General features: G+C 40.6%; 1 protein-coding gene across 1 annotated transcript in view; it reads right to left on the bottom strand.

Moving 5' to 3' along the window:
* Positions 1-22,774, bottom strand: part of LOC122145290 — a 108,846-nt gene that overhangs the window by 3,423 nt on the left and 82,649 nt on the right. The window contains exon 3 of the mRNA XM_042758099.1: positions 19,698-20,015. Within this exon, the coding sequence (XP_042614033.1) occupies positions 19,698-20,015 (318 nt within the window). The remainder of the gene's footprint in view (positions 1-19,697; positions 20,016-22,774) is intronic.

The following is a 22,774-nucleotide window of genomic DNA, read 5'->3' as shown; positions in this document are numbered from 1 at the left end:
TGCTATATTTATTTTTCTGGCCTGTGTTCTTGTGGGTTTTGGTTATTGCACTTGTTGTAAGACATTTGAAATAACAGAAATCATTTGGCGCAAGTGATATGGACATGTAATGCAGTCCAGAGCTGCCTGGATCTACGTTCGCTGTGAGTTTCCCTGAAAATAACTGCACACCTTAGAATGTTCGTCAGCCAATCAAATTCGAGCATTCAACAGCACCGTAGTATAATACTGTTTACTGCACAGGTTAGTTCCAAGTCAGTTTAATCACTGTTCTATATCAATGCACTACTTTAATTGATGCACACACACACACACATCATTCACACATAAAAACAGTGGGCCTCATTCATGAAACACAAGCAGAACTAATTTTTGTGTAAATCATTCGTAATGCTATTCTGACTTAAATTTTGGGATTCAAGAAAGTGTTCGTATTTTACAAATGTTAGCTGGTACCAAGCGGCAACCTTCTGGTCTCTCTCTTGAAACCAACACGGAAGTGATTTAAACTGCAATTCATCCAATGGCAGCTGGAGACTGGCTCCAAAAGGGAGTCAACCCCATAGACCCCCCATGTTAAAATGCCCAAATTTACAGCAGAAAAGTATATGTTTACAGCCTGGTACCAAAAGTGGTTTTGGTTCATATAGCTAATTTTGCCCTTCATAAAAACTGTGAGGGGGTGAATTCTTTTATAACTCATCCATTTAAATTATAGCAAGTCTTACATCTCTGCATACTAATGGGCGTGGCCACTTGAGTGACAGGTGGATTGCCGCTGCTGTCACCACCGTCAGGCTAGGCGGGCATGGTTTCAGCAACTAGCTCTACCCACATCCCACCTCTTTGCCCATTTTCGATTATCCCTAAGTGACGTTCTGCCAAGATGCAATGGCCCACTCCGCCCACTTTAGGCTTCAAAAATGCTCTTCAGAAACCTACGGGTGATATCACAGACACTATGCCCATGTTTTTTTACAGTCTATAGTTGGTACAGAAAACATTTACACCTGCTCCCAGCCCCACATAAATGGGTTGTAAATCATTGAACGTTTTGCTCATTGATGGTGCTGCATGTTTATATAGGTTTATATACCGTATATAATAACGTATGTATCATGCAGCATTTTGATAAAATAATATACAGTAATTATACACAGTAAACTGTGTTTTCCTTTTTACTATTATTATGACGGCAGTAGGCCTAATATAATCTGCAAATTTAACACTTTTATCAAATAATTATTTACCTTTGTTAGGGATGTACCAGTAGATGTACCAAAAAGATGGAAATGGATTTCTATAAAATGGCCAGAATGAGGCATAACAATAAACATTTCCTATGACTGATATGGTGCATTGCTAGATTTGGTAGACAGAGCGCTGCAGAAAAGTCATATTTTTAGAGACGTGCAGAGAATGAGGATTTTTTTATTTTTTATTTATTTTTATTTTTTTACATGAAACTGCATTAACAGCATCTGTAATGTGCTGCTAAGCTACCTTTTTTAGGACATGATACTCCACTATGTACACTTGAAATGCACTTCCGATAACAAAACTTCGATTTCTGCATCTGAATTTTTTATTTTTTTTTTCATTCCCTTTTGAGAGGATATGTTGAAATCCTTATTTTCGTTTCATAATATGGTACCCATATATAGTTGTCAGTAGGAATACATGGGGGGATTATGGTAATTATGAATGAGCACACACGCTCATCCCATTTACAAATGTTTGGAATTCATTAACATATACATTTAACTATCAAATCTGATGTTTACGAAGAGTTTGTGAATCTGGAGGAGAGTTTTCAGGGAGGTCTGTTTTAAGCACAATTTACTCTCTGTACGTATTTACGCAAGTTTAATGAATGAGGCCCAGAGAGAGGGAGAGAGGTCAGAGATTGCAGATTGCGCTGCGCACACACAAACTTATTGTCAGTGCTGCCTCGCAACTTTTATTAACAAAATAGCATAGATACTAGATAGCTACATTATCTTCCTCAGCAACGAGGTAAAATCGAAGTAACTAAACAGCTTCCTTGTTTGTAGAGAGAGGTGCACAGACACAGGTAATTCACACACACAACTCTCTCTCTCTCTCTCTCTCTCTCTCTCTCTCGATGGATTGATAATTAATTTAAATAAATGCTATAATTTATTCAAATAAATGTGGTCTTACCACACTATTTCATCTCTGTACCTGATTTGAAGCAAGCAGAATGCTAAAGCTAACAAGCCGTAACTGATGAAAATAACCGTAATTTTTACCCTTCCGGTTAAATATTGCACTGCTAACATCATGAACAGCTTTAAGTTGTCAATGCTGGTAAATGACTATGGAATAAGTGGGATAATCAATGGCTTGCCATGCATTAACCCTTCTGTGCTCTTCGGTCATTTCTGACTGGAGAAGTTTACGTTTTTAATTTTTCAAAATCACATTTTACAGAACTTAATGACTTTTCTGTCACTTAGAATGTTAACACATAAAAAGAAGAAACAGTCAAAGTGGTCATAAAAAAAATAGTCACACTCTTTAGTCTTTGGTCAAAAATGACCAATCATAGGACATGAATGGGAAATGGACAACAGCACAACAATTCAGAGAATTTTTGGGTGCACAGTCTACAAATCAGCCACAATGCAGAAAAAAAAGTACTCACCAATGAAGGGGAGAAACTCTAAAACATCAAGAGTGCAAAACAGACACACCCACTCACACACACCTGGAATCTCTGTGTGCGTTCATACACATCCCGTAAAGACACGTGTCATTACGATGTGACGTGTAATGTGACACGTACCATTTCACTAAGCTGGCAAATGATCTCAACTTCAGCGTAGATAGTGAGGAGCTCCCTGATCTCTGCTTCATACCAGTTTGCACAAATTTTTTCTTCACTAACATTGATCTGCCTTCAATACACCCGGTAAAAAAGGCGTACAATATCGTGCATCATAACTACGACACATCCTTTACGGTAGGGGTATTCAACTAAAATTAAAGCGGTCCAGTTAGAGAAAATTTCTTGAAGCAAAGGTCCAGAAGATCATAATGTCTACCTAGTTAGTGTGATATATATTTAAGTAGCCTAGTAGTTGTATCAGCATCTGCATGTAATCAATACCTGACTGTCAAATCAAATGACTTCAGTAAAATTCAAAAACTGTTGACAATATTTATTGTCATGTAATATAGAACTCAACATATACATCTATGTAGACATGTGCAGGTATTCAGTAATGCGATTATGCACGATATTGTTATCGTGGAAACTTCTAAATACTGTGAATAATTATATTTTACAAATTATTCAGAATTTGGAATGCATTTTAAGAATACTATTTCCATCAACTGGTCAAAATGCACAACACCTCTGTGTGCTGCTTGAAAGATCCGTGTGCGCTCTGATGTAAACAAGCACACATGAGAAGCACATGGGGGAACTCCTGAGAGACGAGCTGACTGAAAGCACATTCACTCTCTGACAGCAGATGGCGCTAAACTGCAGAAAATGAATCCCTTACCCTGGAAACCCCATAAATAAAGCAGCTGCTACTTTCTAAAACATATTTAAATAATTTTAAATAGCCATTCAGATTTGTGTATTCGCTATAGTGTTCATCACAGCGCCAAATACTTAAATATTCAGACTTAATAGGCTATTTATTTTCAAACATTTCTTTTTCATTTTAATCTGGCCTCAGGGCTAGCAAAATCATTAGCCCGACATCCCGGGGCTATTGTGTTTTCCATTCGGGCTACAAAAATGTATCACCGCCCTGCCCGAAGGGCTACCTTGAACAGTGATATAAAAGTCATAACTTGAATTGCATTGTTCACTAGCTTGTAGGGGTAAAACGGATCATAGTTGATCGTTTGCACATGTTTCTAAGTCTTACTGATTTAAACATTCGAGTGTTTTAAACCATTCAGGTGCACTCTGAGCTGCGCGCACTCATTTAAAACGTGCACAGAGAGACGCGTTTCAGACAATGTGTGTACACAATTGATTCCTCTTTCACATATTCTTGCATCTGAAGGAACACACACACATAAAATTATCTCAAAATAACTGTATCGGCAAGTATTCTCGTAAACACAGTCGGTTATGTCTTAAGTGAATGTAAACAGTGGTGAAACAAATCTCAAGTGCATCATTGTTATTGAAGCCGTGCATTTGGTCTTAAAGGGGCAGCAGCCTATAAATATCTGCTGTTCCATTAGTGGCACCTGCTGTCAGAGAGGGACATTTGCGTCTCATTCACAAAGCTAAAATCAGACCATTCTGTTTTTGCTTCAAAATTGCAATCTAAATAAAATGTATTTAGCATCTTTGTTTGGATCATGATTAAAATGCAGTGGTTGCCTCTGATTGTAAATGGAAAAAACACACCCAAAGCCTTAGTTTGTTTATATGAAAAGATTTATTTTACTCGATTATTTGATTTGGGATTTGTTAAAAAAATTTAAAGTTAGTTTTAATATTTGAAATAATTCAATTCCACAAAGAAATGTGCAGCATTTTGTTGGAGAAATAATAAAAGGACACCTTTTCATTTATAATTTGTCTTAAATCTCATTTTGTTAAAAACAAAAATTGTGAGAAAATTGTGTATTGTGAAATCAGCATTGTGAATAGTATCGCATCGCATCGTATCGTGAGTTGAGTGAATCGTTACATCCCTATGCTACTAGTTTTTCCTGTGGTATCAAAGAAGAATTATTTTATTTAAATAATAAAGAACCATATTTTTTTTTGCTCATCTGCAAAATGATCTCTTCTGTTATTCAAAATCTGATATGATAATGCAATATTATTCAAGCCGTGGGTTTTGTGATCCGTTGCACCCCTATACTCTTGACTTGTTATTTGAAGAAAAAAAGCAATCACTGAAGTTTTTAATCATGCTCATTTGTCCACAGTGAAGTTCAGCCAATGTCTTTTTTTATTTTTTATTCGGGCTACTTAAATTCATTTTGGGCTACTTTAATATTTTGTATGTATGAACGAATTGTTTTTTTTGATTTTGAAATTTTGAGAGCCCTGGGACTACAACATGCCCTAGATATGGTTTGAAAGTGTTTTGATTCTTTATTGTTATTAGTTAACATTAGTTAATTCATTAGTTAACATAAACTGCCAATGAAAAATTCTTCTGAACATTCATTCATCTTAGGTATTTTGATATTTAATAACACGTTGTTAAAATCGAAAGTTGCAACTGTGTTATTTAATGAGCTAACATGAACTAAGACTTGTATTTTTTAACAAAGATTAATAACTTCTGTAGCAAATTTAGCTATTGCTCATTGTGAATGTTAATGCATTAACGAAGGTTAACTAATGAAGGTTTTATTGTAAAGTGATACCTATGGGTTTTTAATAGTTCTTTTGCACTTTAATCAGTGTAAAACTTTTAACTTTATATATTTTTCTGTATTGCTTTATTGTATTTAAATGTTCAGTTATTTTTGTTATAAGAAAAAAGTTATTTAACCTATTATACTGTATTATGACCACTGTGATACTGTATACCATAATAAAAGCATTAGCAATTAATCGCAACAGGAAAATTTGATACCGGCATATCCCTACATGTATGTATGACTGTAGATATATATATATATATATATATATATATATATATATATATATATATATATATATATATATATATATATATATATATACACACACACAGTGGGTACAGAAAGTATTCAGACCCTCTTAATTTTTTCACTCTTTGTTATATTGCAGCCATTTGCTAAAATCATATAAGTTAATTTTTTTTCCTCATTAATGTACACACAGCACCCCAGATTGACAGAAAAAACACAATTGTTGACATTTTTGCAGATTTATTAAAAAAGAAAAAACTGAAATATCACATGGTCCTAAGTATTCAGACCCTTTGCTCAGTATTTAGTAGAAGCACCCTTTTGATCTAATACACCCATGAGTCTTTTTGGGAAAGATGCAGCAAGTTTTTCACACCTGGATTTGGGGATCCTCTGCCATTCCTCCTTGCAGTTTCAAAATATGACCTGTATGAGTGTGTTAGCAGACGCTTTTATCCAAAGCGACTTACAAATGAGAACAGTAGAAACAATCAGATCAACGAGAGAACAACAACGGTATACAAGTGCTATGACAAGTCTCAGTTAGTCTAATACAGAACACGTAGCCAGGGTTTTTTTTTTTTTTTTTTTTTTTTTTGAATATGATAGACAAGAAAAAGAAAAGGTAAGTACTAGTATTAGGTTGGTTAAGTGCAGGCAAAAAAGATGAGTCTTTAGATGTTTTTTAAAAATGAGTAAAGACTCAGCTGTTCGAATTGAGATCGGGAGGTCATTCCACCAGCTGGGGAGCAGTCCAGGAAAAAGTCCGTGAGAGTGATTTTGGACCTCTTTGGGATGGCACCACAAGACGTCGTTCACTTGCAGAGCGCAAATCTTCTGGAGGGCGCATAAGACTGAACTAGTGAGTTTAGGTATGTTGGTGCCGTGCCAGTGGTCGTCTTGTAGGCAAGCATCAGTACCTTGAATTTGATACGAGCGGCTACTGGTAGCCAGTGTAACCTGATGAGGAGAGGAGTCACATGAGCTGTTTTTGGCTCATTGAAGACAACCCTCGCTGCTGCATTCTGGATCAGTTGTAGAGGCTTGATAGTACATGCAGGAAGGCCCGCCAGAAGAGCATTACAATAGTCCAGTCTGGAGAGAACAAGAGCTTGGACAAGAAGTTGGGTGGCTTGCTCTGACAGGAAGGGTCTAATCTTCCTAATGTTGTATAAGGCAAATCTGCAGGAACGGGGTCGTTGTAGCAATATGGTCTGTGAAGCTTAACTGATGATCCATCACAACTCCTAGGTTTCTGGCTGTCCTGGAAGGAGTTATGGTTGACGAACCCAGCTGTATAGAGAAGTTGTGATGAAACGATGGGTTAGCTGGAACCACCAGCAGTTCAGTCTTAGTAAGGTTGAGCTGAAGGTGATGGTCATTCATCCAGCTAGAAATGTCACTCAGACAGGCTGAAATGCGAGCAACTACCGTTCTGTCAGGTTGGATGGTAAACGTTGGTGGACAGCCATTTTCAGGTCTCTCCAGAGATGCTCAATTGGGTTTAAGTCAGGGCTCTGGCTGGGCCATTCTAGAACAGTCACGGAGTTGTTGTGAAGCCACTCCTTCGTTATTTTAGCTGTGTGCTTAGGGTCATTGTCTTGTTGGAAGGTAAACCTTCGGCCCAGTCTGAGGTCATGAGCACTCTGGAGAAGGTTTTTGTCCAGGATATCCCTGTACTTGGCCGCATTCATCTTTCCCTCGATTGCAACCAGTCATCCTGTCCCTGCAGCTGAAAAACACCCCCACAGCATGATGCTGCCACCACCATGCTTCACTGTTGGGACTGTATTGGACAGGTGACAGGTGGAGCAGTGCCCGGTTTTCTCCACACATACCATTTAGAATTAAGGCCAAAAAGTTCTATCTTGGTCTCATCAGACCAGAGAATCTTATTTCTCACCATCTTGGAGTCCTTCAGGTGTTTTTTCATGTGTCTTGCACTGAGCAGAGGCTTCCGTCGGGCCACTCTGCCATAAAGCCCTGACTGGTGGAGGGCTGCAGTGATGGTTGACTTTCTACAACTTTCTCCCATCTCCCGACTGCATCTCTGGAGCTCAGCCACAGTGATCTTTGGGTTATTCTTTACCTCTCTTACCAAGGCTCTTCTCCCCGATAGCTCAGTTTGGCCGGACGGCCAGCTCTAGGAAGGGTTCTGGTCATCCCAAACATCTTCCATTTAAGGATTATGGAGGCCACTGTGCTCTTAGGAACCTTAAATGCAGCAGAAATTTTTTTGTAACCTTGGCCAGATCTGTGCCTTGCCACAGTTCTGTCTCTGAGCTCTTTAGGCAGTTCATTTGATCTCATGATTCTCATTTGCTCTGACATGCACTGTGAGCTGTAAGGTCTTATATAGACAGGTGTGTGGCTTTCCTAATCAAGTCCAATCAGTATAATCAAACACAGCTGGACTCAAATGTAGGTGTAGAACCATCTCAAGTATGATCAGAAGAAATGGACATCACCTGAGTTAAATTTATGAGTGTCACAGCAAAGGGTCTGAATACTTAGGACCATGTGATATTTAAGTTTTTCTTTTTTAACCCTCTGGAGTCGATTAACGCGTATACGCGTTTTGGGGTATTTTCTCCTGATAACCCCGAAAAGAACTTAAATTACACTTTCAGTTTTGATCGTACAGATAAGTGCAATACATCAATCGAATCTGTAAAGGGTCTACTTTTTTTTTTATACAGACATAATAACAACAAAACTTTGTGCACTTATAAAATAAAGATAACAAACAAGGAGTGCTGTCTGCAGCCTTTGTCTGCGCTGATCTTCAGATACAAATGCGTCATTAAAATGAACTGTAACTCAGTGAATACTCAACGAAGAGACATGAGAGAGATATCTGTAGAAAGCCTGATATGTCTACTTTTAAACTAAACAAGTGCTGCTGAAAACAAATATTCTGTGATAAAGTAATCCATATGAAAACAACGCGATGTCCGTTTTCCACGTCTGCCTTCATTATCTTCTAATGCGACCACGCCCCCGCGCCGAGCGCGCTTTTGAGATTCAAATGTTTCACTGAAGCGCGCGGCTTTTGAATACGCCCACACACAACAGAAGACAACGCAGCGAGACTGTTCTTCAAGTTTTTATTATTGTACTGTTTGCTTCGCGATGAGAGGAATAAGACATAATTCACCCCAAAAAGATGTGATGTGGTTGAGGATTTGAGATTTGGATTTCCTCAGAAAAAAGAATGAAGCACTTTATTCAGCAGAGATCATAAACATGAGTAAGTCTCTTTTTATTGATTTATATACTTGTACTAGTTTTCACATAACGTGTAAACATTTTACTAGTTAGACTTTTTCCAAAGACTTTTTCCAAACTATAATTCCTGACTAAATGTATAATCAAGTGAAATATTATGAAGTTTCAATAACAATATACACTATTATACCATTCAAAAGCTTGATGTAAATAATATAAATGTAACAATAAATGTAACTGTAACGAATGTAACAATCATTGCTGTTCTTTCAATTTATCCCCCCTAAAAAAACTAAAAAAAATATTCTCAGCTCTTTTCAACATTAATAATAATAATAATAATAATAATAATGATGATGATGATAATAATAACAATAAATGTTTTTTTTGTAGAAAATAAGATTGTTTAAAAGGATTTCTGAAGGATTGTGTGACTGGAGTAATGATGCAAAAAATTCAGTTTGAAAGTCAGCTTTGATTTTTCCTAATAAACTGTTTAACTGCACTCACAAGTGAATATTAAATTATGTTGTGGGATAATTAAATATATTCTAAATAAACTACAAACATAAAATTATATACATTTATTTTGTCCTCACATTCTTTCTTGTAACTCATCCCTCTCAGTGACACAGCTGACTGAATGGCTCATTATGCAGCTCATTATGCAGGCCTTTGTCTTCTCAGGTGTGAATTCATGATAGTTGACGCCTACTCGCATATGACTTTTACCAACAAAAAGTGTCTTAGAAAATTTAAATCAATATATTGTTTTCTGTAAGTGAGTAAACAAGATGATTTTCACATCATTTAGAAAAAAAAAATTCTAGGCTACAAGCTCCAGTTCTCAAAATTCCTGGGAACCAATTTTCTGTATGTGTTTTATTGCCTTATTCAAGTGATTTAACATTTTTAGTTTTTTCACTAACCACGCATAACATTTTTTTTTCTCAAAAACACAATCATGTACATACATGCTGTTCACATATTATTATAGCCTAGTTTGTGCTGATTACAGTGAGATTAGACTTTAGCCATTTAGATATTTATAAGAAACTGAAAAAAGCACAAATGTCAGGGCATGACAAAACTTCTCCAGGCCCCAAAAATACCCTTAGACTCCAGAGGGTTAATAAATAAAATGTCAACAATTCTGTGTTTTTCTGTCAATATGGGGTGCTTTGTGTACATTAATGAGGAAAAAAATGAACTTGATTTTAGCAAATGGCTGCAATATAACAAAGAGTGAAATATATATATATATATATATATATATATATATATATATATATATATATATATATATATATATATATATACAGTATATATATATATATATATATATATAATGTTCTCTCATTAAATAAATAAATGTACGGCTGCATTTCAAAATAAGATAAAATAAATAAAATGTGAAAATTGTGTGTTCAAATAAAGTGCTTAACTTCAGAAAAATAAAATAAATGGAGGAAAAGCTTGAATTCCCTTTGCTGTTTTACATCTTGACTCAACAGGCTCAACCAATTTTACAGACAATTAATTTCAACACACCACTTATACCTGGGAAAGCTGTCTCAGGGACCATTTGAAGCCAGAAAGTGGAAGGGTCAGTTCTTACAAACTGCTCTTTCAGGGCCACATCTGCTTGGACATCAACCAATTGCATCTGGAGAGGCCCAGCATTTACCCATTTAAAGTGCTGTGTGACTTCATTTGAGAACCCACTGACATCTGTGGTGAGAAATGGGTTCTGAATGAACATGGTGAGCTGTTCTCCAAATCTGAAGCTGTCAAAACGGTTGCTGAAGTTTTACAATCAGCTTCTCAGTAAAGTCAACAAAAGAAGATACATCTCTCTGTCCCTGAACCTGTTCCTGCACTGTTGGGAAGTGTGCACAGACTCCCTGCAGGTCTTCCTTGAACACCTTAAGTTACCCCTGAAAGGAGATGATAGCTGTCATCAGTTCACAAATTGAATTGTCCTTGCCCTGTAGCCTCAAATTCAGTTCATTCAGATGTGAAGTGGTATCAGCCAAAAAGGCCACATTATCCATCTGTTTCTCATTTTCTAAAAAGAGAGGAAACTGTGTTGCCTTCTGATTTATTTGCTCAGCCAAAAAAGATGCTAGTTCCCTCCCGATGGCCCAAAACATGCTAATACCCTGCCTTTGCTGAACATCTCACTTTGTTGTGCAGCAAAAGATCATCAGCACTGGCGTCAACTTCTCTGAGGAATTCCCTAAGCAGGAAGAGGATGCCCTGAGAAACTTGATCATTTTCATCAATGTATTTATCACCTCAGCATGCTCATCTGACAGGGATGCACAGAGGACAGATTGATGAATGATGCAATGGTAAGCTATGAGCTCAGGATTGTCCTTTTTCAGTCTTGCTACAGCTCCCCCTATCATAGCAGGGGCTCTGTCTGTGGTTATTGAAACCACTTGTTTTGGCTCTATTCCTCTCTTTGTTAACATCTCTTTTATGGCCAGGTAGATGTTTTCTCCTCTTTTACTGGTCTGAAGGGGAGTGACACCTAACAGGTCTTCACAGAATGCTTTCTGGTCTATGTTGAAAAACCTGACATACACTAACAACTGAGCATTGCCACATGTCAGTGGACTCATCCACAGCTAATTCTACACATGATGCCTTATGCACGGCTTCATCTAGCTGGGTCAGAACATCCTGAGTTAATATTTCACTTTTCTTTGTGGCAGATGATGCTGACATGGGTATTTGCTTTATTTTATCACAAAGCTCTTGTTTTTGTTTTCCTTCAAGTAGTGTTTCGGCTACAACACTCGTGCATTTTTTGACAACCCCCCATCAGTAAATTGCTTTTTGTGTTGACCCAAAATCCAAGCAACTCTGAGAGAACGCTTATGAGCACGTTGTTGGGCAGTGAATGTGTGGCTCAGGATCTTGGTTGACTGGTCATATTGGGCTCTGAGACGACTTATTTTTTGTGATCTCACTTCAGATTTGAGTGGGTATGTTTGTTCAAAAAAAAAAAAAAAAAACATAGCTACGGGTTCTGTGCTAGACTAACTGAGACTTGTCATGGCACTTGTATACTGTTGTTGTTCTCTCGTTGATCTGATTGCTTCTATTGTTCTCATTTGTAAGTTGCTTTGGATAAAAGCGTCTGCTAAATGATTAAATGTAAATGTAAATGTTCATAACCTTTATGTTTTGTCTCATAATGGCGTTTCACATTGGCACTTTGTGCCAAGGTTTCTGAACATATGAGATACACTGGTTTAGTGCTCCCAGTGGGAAGTATAAACAGAAATGTGTCTATCCATTCCGGATTAAATGCTCTATTTTCACTGTCCACTTTTCTTTTTTTGGAGAGCGCCATTTGGTCCTTATTTTTCTATCCCTTACTCCTTCTCACTCGTCTTTTTCTCAACTTTCTCCGTCTCACTCGTCTGTATCTCTCCCTTTCTCCTTCTCACTCATCTGTATCTCTCTTTCTCCGTCTCACTCTTCTTCTCTCAACTTTCTCCGTCTCACTCACCTGTTTCTCTCCCTTTCTCTGTCTCACTTGTCTGTATCTCTCCCTTTCTCCATCTCACTCGTCTTTTTCTTAGCTTTCTCCATCTCACTCGTCTGTATCTGTCCCTTTCTCCGTCTCGCTCGCCTGTTTCTCTCTCTTTGTTTTCTACATGTATCGCTATCTTTCTTTTTCTTTCAACCATCTTTTCATGTATAACTTGCCTCTAACGCTCTCATCTGTCTGCACTGTAGAGTTGCAATGTTTACCGCCTGGAATGCACAGGCTCGATTGGCTGATTGGTATCACGTGGGATGGCTTAACTCGCATGCAATTGGCCTATGGTTTTTCACTACCCCTACCGTAAAGACTACAAAAGCTGCACCGGTTTAAATAGAAGCGCCCTGTCAGGTTTAAAATCATATCATCACCTTCCATTTTGGATGTAGGTCTGGGTCCGTATGGGACGGCTTCTGTTAGTGACCTTTGCTTTACGGCATTGGTTCTGGCTTTTTTTCACACAGGGGTAGACTGTTCATATTGGAACTGATCACGACGATATCACTATGTCCCCAACCCGGGATTGATCCCGGAATCAGTCCCAGGACATGTTTGCGTTTCACATAGAAGGCACTCCGGCAATTTCCCAGGACCAATATGCAGTGTGAAAGGAGATTATTTTAATCTGAAATACTGCATTAATTGAAAAATAATTTAGAAAAATTCAATTTTTTTTTTTTTTTACTGTTTTCAATGTGAAAAATTGTCCATAACTGTAGTATAAAAACGGGCGGGGGGGGGGTTACATTTCAGGTGTCTGGTCAGGTGGTTCTTGTCCTCCACATTGTGCATTTAAAATCCTTTAATGCACGGTAGCTATGTAATTAGCAGGATAATGTACTTCCAGCTGGTTGTTATCGCTGAATAACCACCTTCAAGGTGATACAAGACCCCTCCGCTTCAGGTCGGGGCCCTGATCACCCTGTCTGGGATTATTCTGCGATAACCGGCTGGATTTACAGAGCACTGTGGAATACTTTATACTGATTAGTCAGTCACGAAATTTCGAGGTATGTTATCCCTCAATGACAACCAGTAACATCTGATAACACATACTCATCCAGGTAAATGGACGCTGCGTGTCGGGGTCCTGATCACCATGTCGGGGGATATTCTGCGATAACAACCGGCTAGATGTACATTATCCCTTACATAATGTAAGTTTCCTATATAAGTTTAGGCAGTGGCTATTTATATTAAGTGTACTGTAAATAGCAATAGATGCTATTTACACTAAGTACAAATAGTGATAGATGCTATTTACACTAAGTGCAAATAGTGATAAATACTATTTACACTTTGTGCAAATACCAATGGATGCTATTTACACTATGTGCAAATAGCAATGGATGCTATTTACACTAAGTAAAAATAGCATATTTTCTTAGCGATACGCTATTTACAATAAGTGCAAATAGTAATAGATTATATTTACACTATGTAAAAGTAGCAGTATTTTCTATATTTACTATACTAAATATTTGCACCTCTGTATTTCTGGACTTGATGGCGCCGCAGACGGCTGCTTCAGTGCTTGGCTCTCCAGTGTATGTATTGTTTTTGTTCGTTTTTCCTGTTTTTTGTTTGTCAAACACAATCAGTTTCACCAGGGATGAACTGCTGAACATTCGGCAGAACACACCACAAAATCTTTTACCGGATTTCAATTATTCGGACGTTTTACTGAACCTTGTTGTCGGTGGAGCAGCGGCGCTGATCAAACGCTTCAAAAAGCGCAAACGGGGAAAGCAAGCTGGTGCGCTCATTAGACTCAGGAAGCGCGGATTTCGAACGCCGTTGCCTAGCATCCATCTGGCAAATCTCCACTCTCTACCCAACAAAACGGACGAAATCCTTCTGCTTTCCCGGACAAATAAGGATTTATCACACTCTGCTGCTCTGTGTTTCACGGAAACCTGGCTCAATGACACCACACCGGACAGCGCGCTCCATCTGCCGGGCTTTAAGTTGTTCAGAGCGGACCGCAACGCAGAATCAACGGGGAAATCGTGCGGCGGCAGGACATGCTTTTATATCAATGAACGGTGGTGCACAGATGTAACTGTGTTAAAGAAGATGTGCTGTTCAGATCTAGAAGTGCTTTTTGTCAACTGCAAGCTGTTCTATTCACCGCGGGAGTTTCACTCGTTCATTCTGGTGAGTGTCTACATCCCTCCGCAAGCGCACGTAATCCTGGCTTTACAGAAACTCGCTGACCAGATCACAGAACAACAACACCCGGACTCTGTTTTAATCATTCTTGGGGACTTTAATAAAGCCAATCTCTCCCGTGAACTGCCAAAATACAGACAGCATGTTACATGTCCCACAAGAGACAGTAATATATTGGATCACTGTTACACCACAATAAAGGATGCATATCACTCTGTTCCATGAGCAGCTTTGGGACTGTCTGATCACTGTCTGGTTCATCTTATACCAACCTACAGGCAGAAAATTAAATCTGCTAAACCTGTAGTAAAGGCTGTAAAGAGATGGACCAGTGAAACAGAGCAGGATTTACAAGCTTGTTTTGACCTCACTGATTGGAGTGTTTTTGAAGCTGCTACCACCGATCTGGACGAACTCACAGAGACCGTAACATCCTATATTAGTTTTTGTGAGGATATATGTATTCCTACCAGGACTTATTTAACATTCAACAATGATAAGCCATGGTTTACAGCAAAACTCAGACATCTTCGTCAGGCCAAAGAGGATGCCTACAGAAATGGGGACAGATTCTTGTATAATCAGGCCAGAAACACACTGAACAAAGAGATTAGAGCGGCTAAAAGGACCTACTCTAAAAAGTTGGAAGACCAGTTTACTTCCACCGACTCAGCTTCAGTATGGAAAGGACTGAGAGCCATTACTAACTACAAGACACCATCCCCCTGCACTGAGGCTAATCAACGACTTGCTAAAGACCTGAATGAGTTTTATTGTAGATTTGAAACACCCCACATCCATTCTGATCATCTCTCTACACAACCGTTAACCATCAATACCCCTCTCCCCCCCTCCTGCTCTTCAAATTAGTGAAAAACGATGTGCGCCAGGTCTTCAGGAAGAACAAAAGAAGAAAAGCACCAGGCCCAGATGGTGTTACACCAGCCTGTCTGAGAACTTGTGCTGACCAATTGGCCCCCATGTTTTCACAGATCTTCAACAGATCTCTGGAGTTGTGTGAAGTGCCGTCCTGCTTCAAACGCTCCACCATCATCCCCGTTCCAAAGAAACCCAAGATAACAGGAGTTAACGACTACAGACCTGTGGCTCTAACGTCTGTCGTCATGAAGTCATTTGAAAAACTGGTTCTGGCTTATCTGAAGGACATCACTGGACCCTTACTGGACCCCCTGCAGTTTGCTTACAGAGCAAACAGGTCCGTGGAAGATGCAATCAACTTGGGATTGCACTTCCATTTTCTTTCCAAGATACTAGAAAAGGTAGTATCGTCACAATTATATTCCTCCTTAGAGAAAAATGGCATCTGTGAGGATTTCTAGTCAGGATTTAGAAGACTTCTAGTCAGGAAGTCGAAGACAAATTTCCACTAAGGTGGACAATAAAGTCCAATGAATGAATGAATGAATGAATTTAGACCGTATCATAGTACTGAGACTGCTCTCCTTAAAGTTACAAATGACCTGCTCTTATCATCTGATTGTGGTTGTATCTCTCTATTAGTGCTATTGGATCTTAGTGCTGCGTTCGACAATATTGACCACACTATTCTTTTGCATAGACTAGAACACTTTGTTGGCATTAATGGAAGTGCATTAGCATGGTTTAAATCGTACTTATTTGACCGTCATCAATTCGTAGCAGTGAATGAAGAGGTATCATATCGTTCACAAGTGCAGTATGGAGTACCCCAAGGCTTAGTACTAGGGCCGTTACTCTTCACGCTTTACACGTTACCCTTGGGAAATATCATCAGGAAACACGGTGTTAGCTTTCACTGTTATGCTGATGATACTCAGCTCTATATTTCTTCGCGGTCCGGCGAAACATACCAATTTGAAAAACTAACGGAATGCATAGTCGATATAAAAAACTGGATGATGAGTAATTTCTTACTGCTAAATTCTGAAAAAACAGAGACGTTAATTATAGGGTCTAAAAGCTCTGCATGTAATGACCTAGAACGCTGTCTAAGCCTTGATGGCTGCTCTGTCAATTCTTCGTCATCAGTTAGGAACCTAAGTGTGCTATTTGATAGCAACCTTTCCTTAGAAAGCCACGTTTCTAGCATTTGTAAAACTGCATTTTTCCATCTCAAAAATATATCTAAATTACGACCTATGCTCTCAATGTTAAATGCAGAAATGTTAATCCATGCGTTTATGACCTCAAGGTTAGACTATTGTAATGCTCTATTGGGTGGTTGTTCTGCACACTTAGTAAACAATCTCCAGTTAGTCCAATATGCAGCAGCTAGAGTTCTTACTAGAACCAAGAAGTTCTTACTAGAACCAATCGTATAGATTTTAAAATCTTGCTTATTACTTATAAAGCCCTGAATGGTTTAGCACCTCAGTATTTGAACGAGCTCTAGTTACATTATAGTCCTCCACATCTGCTGCATTCTCAAAACTCTGGCAATTTGATAATACCTAGAATATCAAAGTCAACTGCAGGTGGCAGATCCTTCTCCTATTTAGCGCCCAAACTCTGGAATAACCTACCTAACATTGTTCGGGAGGCAGACACACTCTTGCAGTTTAAATCTAGATTAAAGACCCATCTCTTTAACCTGGCTTACACATAACATACTAATACACTTCTAATATCCAAATCCGTTAAAGGATTTTTAGGCTGCATAATTAATTAGGTAAACTGGAACAGGGAACACTTCCCATAACACCCGATGTACTTGCTACATCGTTAGAAGAATGGCATCTACGCTCATATTAGTCTGTTTCTCTCTTATTCCGAGGTCACCGTAGCCACCAGATCCAATCTGTATCCAAGTCAGAGGGTCACTGCAGTCACCCGGATCCAGTCTGTATCCAGCCCAGATGGTGGATCAGCACCTAGAAAGGACCTCTACAGCCCTGAAAGACAGGGGAGACCAGGACAACTAGAGCCCCAGAGACAGATCCCCTGTAAAGACCTTGTCTCAGACGACCACCGGGACAAGATCACAGGAAACAGATGATTCTTCTGCACAATGTGACTTTGCTGCAGCCTGGAATTGAACTGCTGGTTTCGTCTGGCCAAAGAAGAACTGGCCCCCCATCTGAGTCTGGTTTCTCCCAAGGTATTTTCTCCATTCTGTCACCGATGGAGTTTTGGTTCCTTGCCGCTGTCGCCTCTGGCTTGCTTAGTTGGGGACACTTCATTTACAGCGATATTGTTGACTTGTTTGCAAATTATAGCACAGATACTATTTAAACTGAACTGAGCTGCATGATGACATCACTGAATTCAATGATGAACTGCCTTTAACTGTCATTTTGCATTATTGACACTGTTTTCCTAATTAATGTTGTTCAGTTGCTTTGACGCAATCTTTTTTGTTTAAAGCGCTATATAAATAAAGTTGATTTGACTTGACTTGACTTCATCATGCAACATCTGGACAAAACAGGGACTTATGTGAGGATCCTGTTTGTGGACTTTAGTTCGGCTTTCAACACCATCATCCCAACAGCCCTCCAGACCAAACTGACCCAGCTCTCTGTTCCTAGCTCTATCTGTCAGTGGATCACCAGCTTTCTGACAGATAGGCAACAGCTAGTAAGACTGGGGAAATTCATGTCAAACTGCCGCTCCACCAACACTGGTGCCCCTCAGGGATGTGTTCTCTCCCCACTGCTCTTCTCCCTCTACACCAACGACTGCACCTCCAAAGACCCCTCTGTCAAGCTCCTGAAGTTTGTGTACGACACTACAATCATCGGCCTCATCCAGGACGGTGACGAGTCTGCTTACAGACAAGAGGTTGCGCAGCTGGCTGTCTGGTGCAGTCTTAACAACCTGGAGCTGAACACTCTCAAAACAGTGGAGATGATAGTGGACTTCAGGAGAAACCCCCCTGCACTCCCCCCATTCACCATCATGAACAGCACTGTGGCTGCAGTGGAGTCATTTAGATTCCTGGGAACCACCATCTCTCAGGACCTGAAGTGGGACAATCACATTGACTCCATTGTTAAAAAGGCCCAACATAGGTTGTACTTCCTTCGCCAGCTGAGGAAGTTTAACCTGCCACAGGAGCTGCTGAAACAGTTCTACTCAGCCATCATTGAGTCTGTCCTGTGCACTTTAATAACTGTCTGGTTTGGTTCAGCTACAAAATCAGACATCAGAAGACTACAGAGAACGGTTCGGACTGCTGAAAGAATTATTGGTGCTCCCCTGCCCACCCTTCAAGAACTGTATACATCCAGAGTGAGGAAAAGGGCTCAGAAAATCACTCTGGATCCCTCTCATCCAAGTTACCCCCTTTTTGAACTTTTGCCATCTGGCCGGCGCTTCAGAGCCGCAAATACCAGGACAGTCAGGCACAAGAACAGTTTCTTTCCCCAGGCAATCTACCGCATGAACAGTTAAATGTTCCCCACTTATGCAAAAAATGTGCAATATTCTTATATTTATTTGTTACCCCTCCATCCAAGTACATCTCTGCATCTTACTCTATTCTATTCCAGTGTCATCTATAGCACAACTGTTCATATAATTTATTTATTTGCAATTTTTTTTGTTGTCTTTGTGTACTGGAAGCTTATGTCACTAAAACAAATTCCTTGTATGCGTAACCATACTTGGCAATAAAGCTCTTTCTGATTCTGATTCTGATTGTAGTAAATTATAAAACAGTATGCAATAATAACATATTGAGTGTAATTTTTTTAATCAAACTTAATAAATGTATGCCGCCTGACTAGGACAATAAAGCCCCCCTACACCTACCCCTAAGCCTAAAACTTTATTTTTATAGGAAATAAATGCCTTTCCAATGTGATATGAGATCTGAAAAAGGAGAACAATGAGCAAACAACGACAAAAGGCAGATTCAAACTCAGGTCGAACGCATCAAACAAAATGCATTGTGCACATCACCATCTGCACCACTGGATCTTCTGTTTTGTAGCTGTCTTTTGTAATGTTTTCTAGCACAACCACACATTGTTGGGTGGAGTTAGTGTAAACAGCCTTTGCCAACAAGGGGGACTATTTGCACTTAGTGTAAATAGACACTCCGTTAAGGTTAAGGGGGTCTATTCTTGTTCATTCTCCACTCTCAGTCACAACATTTCAGCCTACATACCCAATGTCACATTGGTATCAGCACTTGTATGTCCATAGGAGGATCGGAGTTTGCAGATATAGCGTCCGATGTCATCTGATTTTGGGTGGGCAATAGTTAGTACCAGCTGTTTGTTTGGCATGTATTGGCAGTGGATGGAACCTTTCTTAGCTGTCTTGCTTTCTGAGCAAACTGTTTTATTTGATTCTTTAATCCAGCTCAGATGAGTAACCTGGAATTCACGGTCCTTTCCATCAGACAGAGAAACATTGCAGTGCAGAGTGATAGCCTGGTGGCAGTAGGATATCACAGGTTTGGTAACTAATACACTCACCATGCCTGTGAAAGAAAAAAAGACAGTAATTCAGATGGACAAAATTTTGCTCCATTATTCTAAATAAATTCATCATTTTATTTTGTCTGTGGACACAGTGAAGATAAAAATGATAACAAGATAAAATACACCTGATAATTAATTATTAACTTTCCTGGGTAATGATTCATTTAAAATATAATTTCACTATAAAAATTAGTTTTAGAGTCATTGCACGAAACCGGTACGATTTGAGTCCCTCTGTCCTTTTTAAGTGTATTTTATCTTTTGTGTCACCAAAATCTATTTTTAAAATCTCTTTGTATTAATTGAAATGTCTCCTTTAATTAGGTTTACAAATATGACATACATTTCATCTATATATTAAAAATTATCTTGATTTTTTCAGTGGACACCACCTATTTTGTCATGTCCCTCATGGCCTTCTATGAAAGTGTACTTGGGATATGAATAATTAAATTAGAAAAAAGTCCATACATTTTGCTATTCTCATAACTATCTATCTGTACTTTTTTGCTGGTAATGTTTTTTGTCTAAGTAAATTGATGATTATTCAATAAAATCATATTATTTATTTATTTATATTTAGTTCCGTTTCAGTCAGTCATGTTCAACATTACGTCAGTGACTGACGAATTGGGATCTCGCTAGAGAGACGAAACGCCTTCTAGTGTTAACAAAACAAACCAATGAATGTTGGCGTGTGAGATTTGCATCGCGCACCCCGCCCCGCAGCGCGGGTATATAAGGGGGTTGCCAGTGCTGCTGCCTTTTTCTCAGCGTGCTGCAGCTTCCCATTCTGCAACTCCTTCTAGGCACTTCGTCACTTCGGTGTTTTTTTTTTTTAAACTAAAAGAGCAATTACTAAGAGAGCTTCACGAGTGACGGGGCGTCTTTCTAAAGATGTCTTTCCACTCGTGGGTTTCTGGATGTGGTCGCTTCCTGGCTTCATCTGATGGTCACGATCGCTGCATCTTGTGCCTGGGCCTCGAGCACGCTGAGGCAGCGTTCGTGAATGAGTCATGTTCTCCTTGTGGGAACATGACCATCGCGATGTTGCGATCAAGGCTCCTCTTCGTCAAACAGGGAGGAGTCCCCCTCCCCATGACCCGTTCTAGTTCCTCCTTCAAGAGGAAGGCTTCTCCGGTTCATGGCCATGGTGATCTGAGGGTCACAGTGAGGGCTTCCCAGCCGAGCGAGTCTCCATGGGCCCTTCACTCCTCCAGCGCATTGTACCCTCTGGTGTACCGCGATGCAGATGCTGAGGCCTCGGTCAGGGCGGGCCCCAGCACTTCATCCGGCCCACCAGCAGATGACTTGATGTCGATCACTGCATCGGGGGACGAGCTAGGCTCTGGAGATGAAGATTCGGCTGCGTTGCCTCCTTCTTGGAGAGCGGCGTTGCCCGAGTCAGATCCAGAGCTGACTGCTATGCTTGCCCGGGCCGCCAAGAGCGTCAGGCTGCCATGGAAGGCCCCTCCATCTCCCGAATGCTCAAAGCTGGACGATTGGTTCTTGGGGGTGCCACACGCCGATCGTCGGCAGCCACCTCTGGTTCCATTCTTCCCGGAAGTGCATGAGGAGGTTACTAGGTCCTGGAGGGCACCTTTTTCTGCCCGAAACAGGTCTAGTGCCTTCTCCATCCTCACTACCCTCGACGGCGGGGTGGCTAAGGGGTATGTGGAGATCCCCCCAGTTGAGCGCGCTATTGCAATGCAGCTTTGCCCGCAAAGTGCTGCCGCCTGGTGGGGTAATCCTGCAGGTCTACCAGGCCAAGGCATTAAAGCAGCTGCACGAGGGTAGTTCTGACCCAGGTGTCATGCAGGAGCTACGCTCTGCGATGGACCTTGCCCTATGGGCGACGTAAGTCACAGCGTGGTCCCTGGATCAGACGATGTCTGCGATAGTGGTCCAGGAACGCCACCTTTGGCTTACCCTGGCAGATATGAGGGAGTCCGACAAGCACCGCTTCTTGGACTCTCCGATCTCCCAGGCTGGCCTCATTAATAAGCAGTTTCCTATTTCTCTGGGTCTCAAGAGGGCCAGGATGGAGGTGCACGAGGCTTTTGCCAGCAGGCAGCAGGGCCCGGTTTGCGCCCCACTGCCCAATCACAGAGCCAGGTAAGAGTCGCCCCACTCACTCAGACCCCACTCCGGGATGCTGTGCCTTCCGGGTCGGGTCCCTGTGCTCTGCCTCGCTGCCCAACCGCGGGTACGTCGGTGGTTCCACTAGTTCCGCTTGTTTGGTGTCTGGGGGCCTCCCCAGGCCGTCTCGCTGGCTCACGAGAACCGTCAGACTTGGCTATGCGATTCAGTTCGCCCGGCGTCCTCCCAAGTTCAGGGGCATCCAGTTCACCTCTGTGCTGGACAAAGATGCTCCCGTCTTGCGAGCGGAAATCGCAGTCCTGCTGGCGAAGGACGCGATAGAGCCAGTCCCTCCAGCCGATATAAAGTTGGGGTTTTACAGCCCATACTTCATTGTACCCAAGAAAGGCGGTGGGTTACGGCCAATCCTGGACCTGCGCGTTCTGAACCGGGCCCTTCACAAGCTCCCGTTCAGGATGTTAACGCAGAAACGTATCTTTCAATGCGTTCATCCACGAGATTGGTTCGCAGTGATCGACCTGAAGGACGCGTACTTTCATGTCTCGATTCTCCCCCGACACAGGCTGTTTCTCCACTTTGCGTTAGAGGGGTGGGCATATCAGTACAAGGTCCTCCCCTTTGGGCTATCCCTGTCGCCTCGTGTCTTCACCAAGGTCGT

This window comes from Cyprinus carpio, chromosome A6, assembly GCF_018340385.1.
Source record: "Cyprinus carpio isolate SPL01 chromosome A6, ASM1834038v1, whole genome shotgun sequence".
NCBI classification, from domain to species: domain Eukaryota; kingdom Metazoa; phylum Chordata; class Actinopteri; order Cypriniformes; family Cyprinidae; genus Cyprinus; species Cyprinus carpio.
The sequence above is the reverse complement of the archived record's forward strand: the minus strand, read 5'-3'. Positions and strand labels throughout refer to the sequence as shown.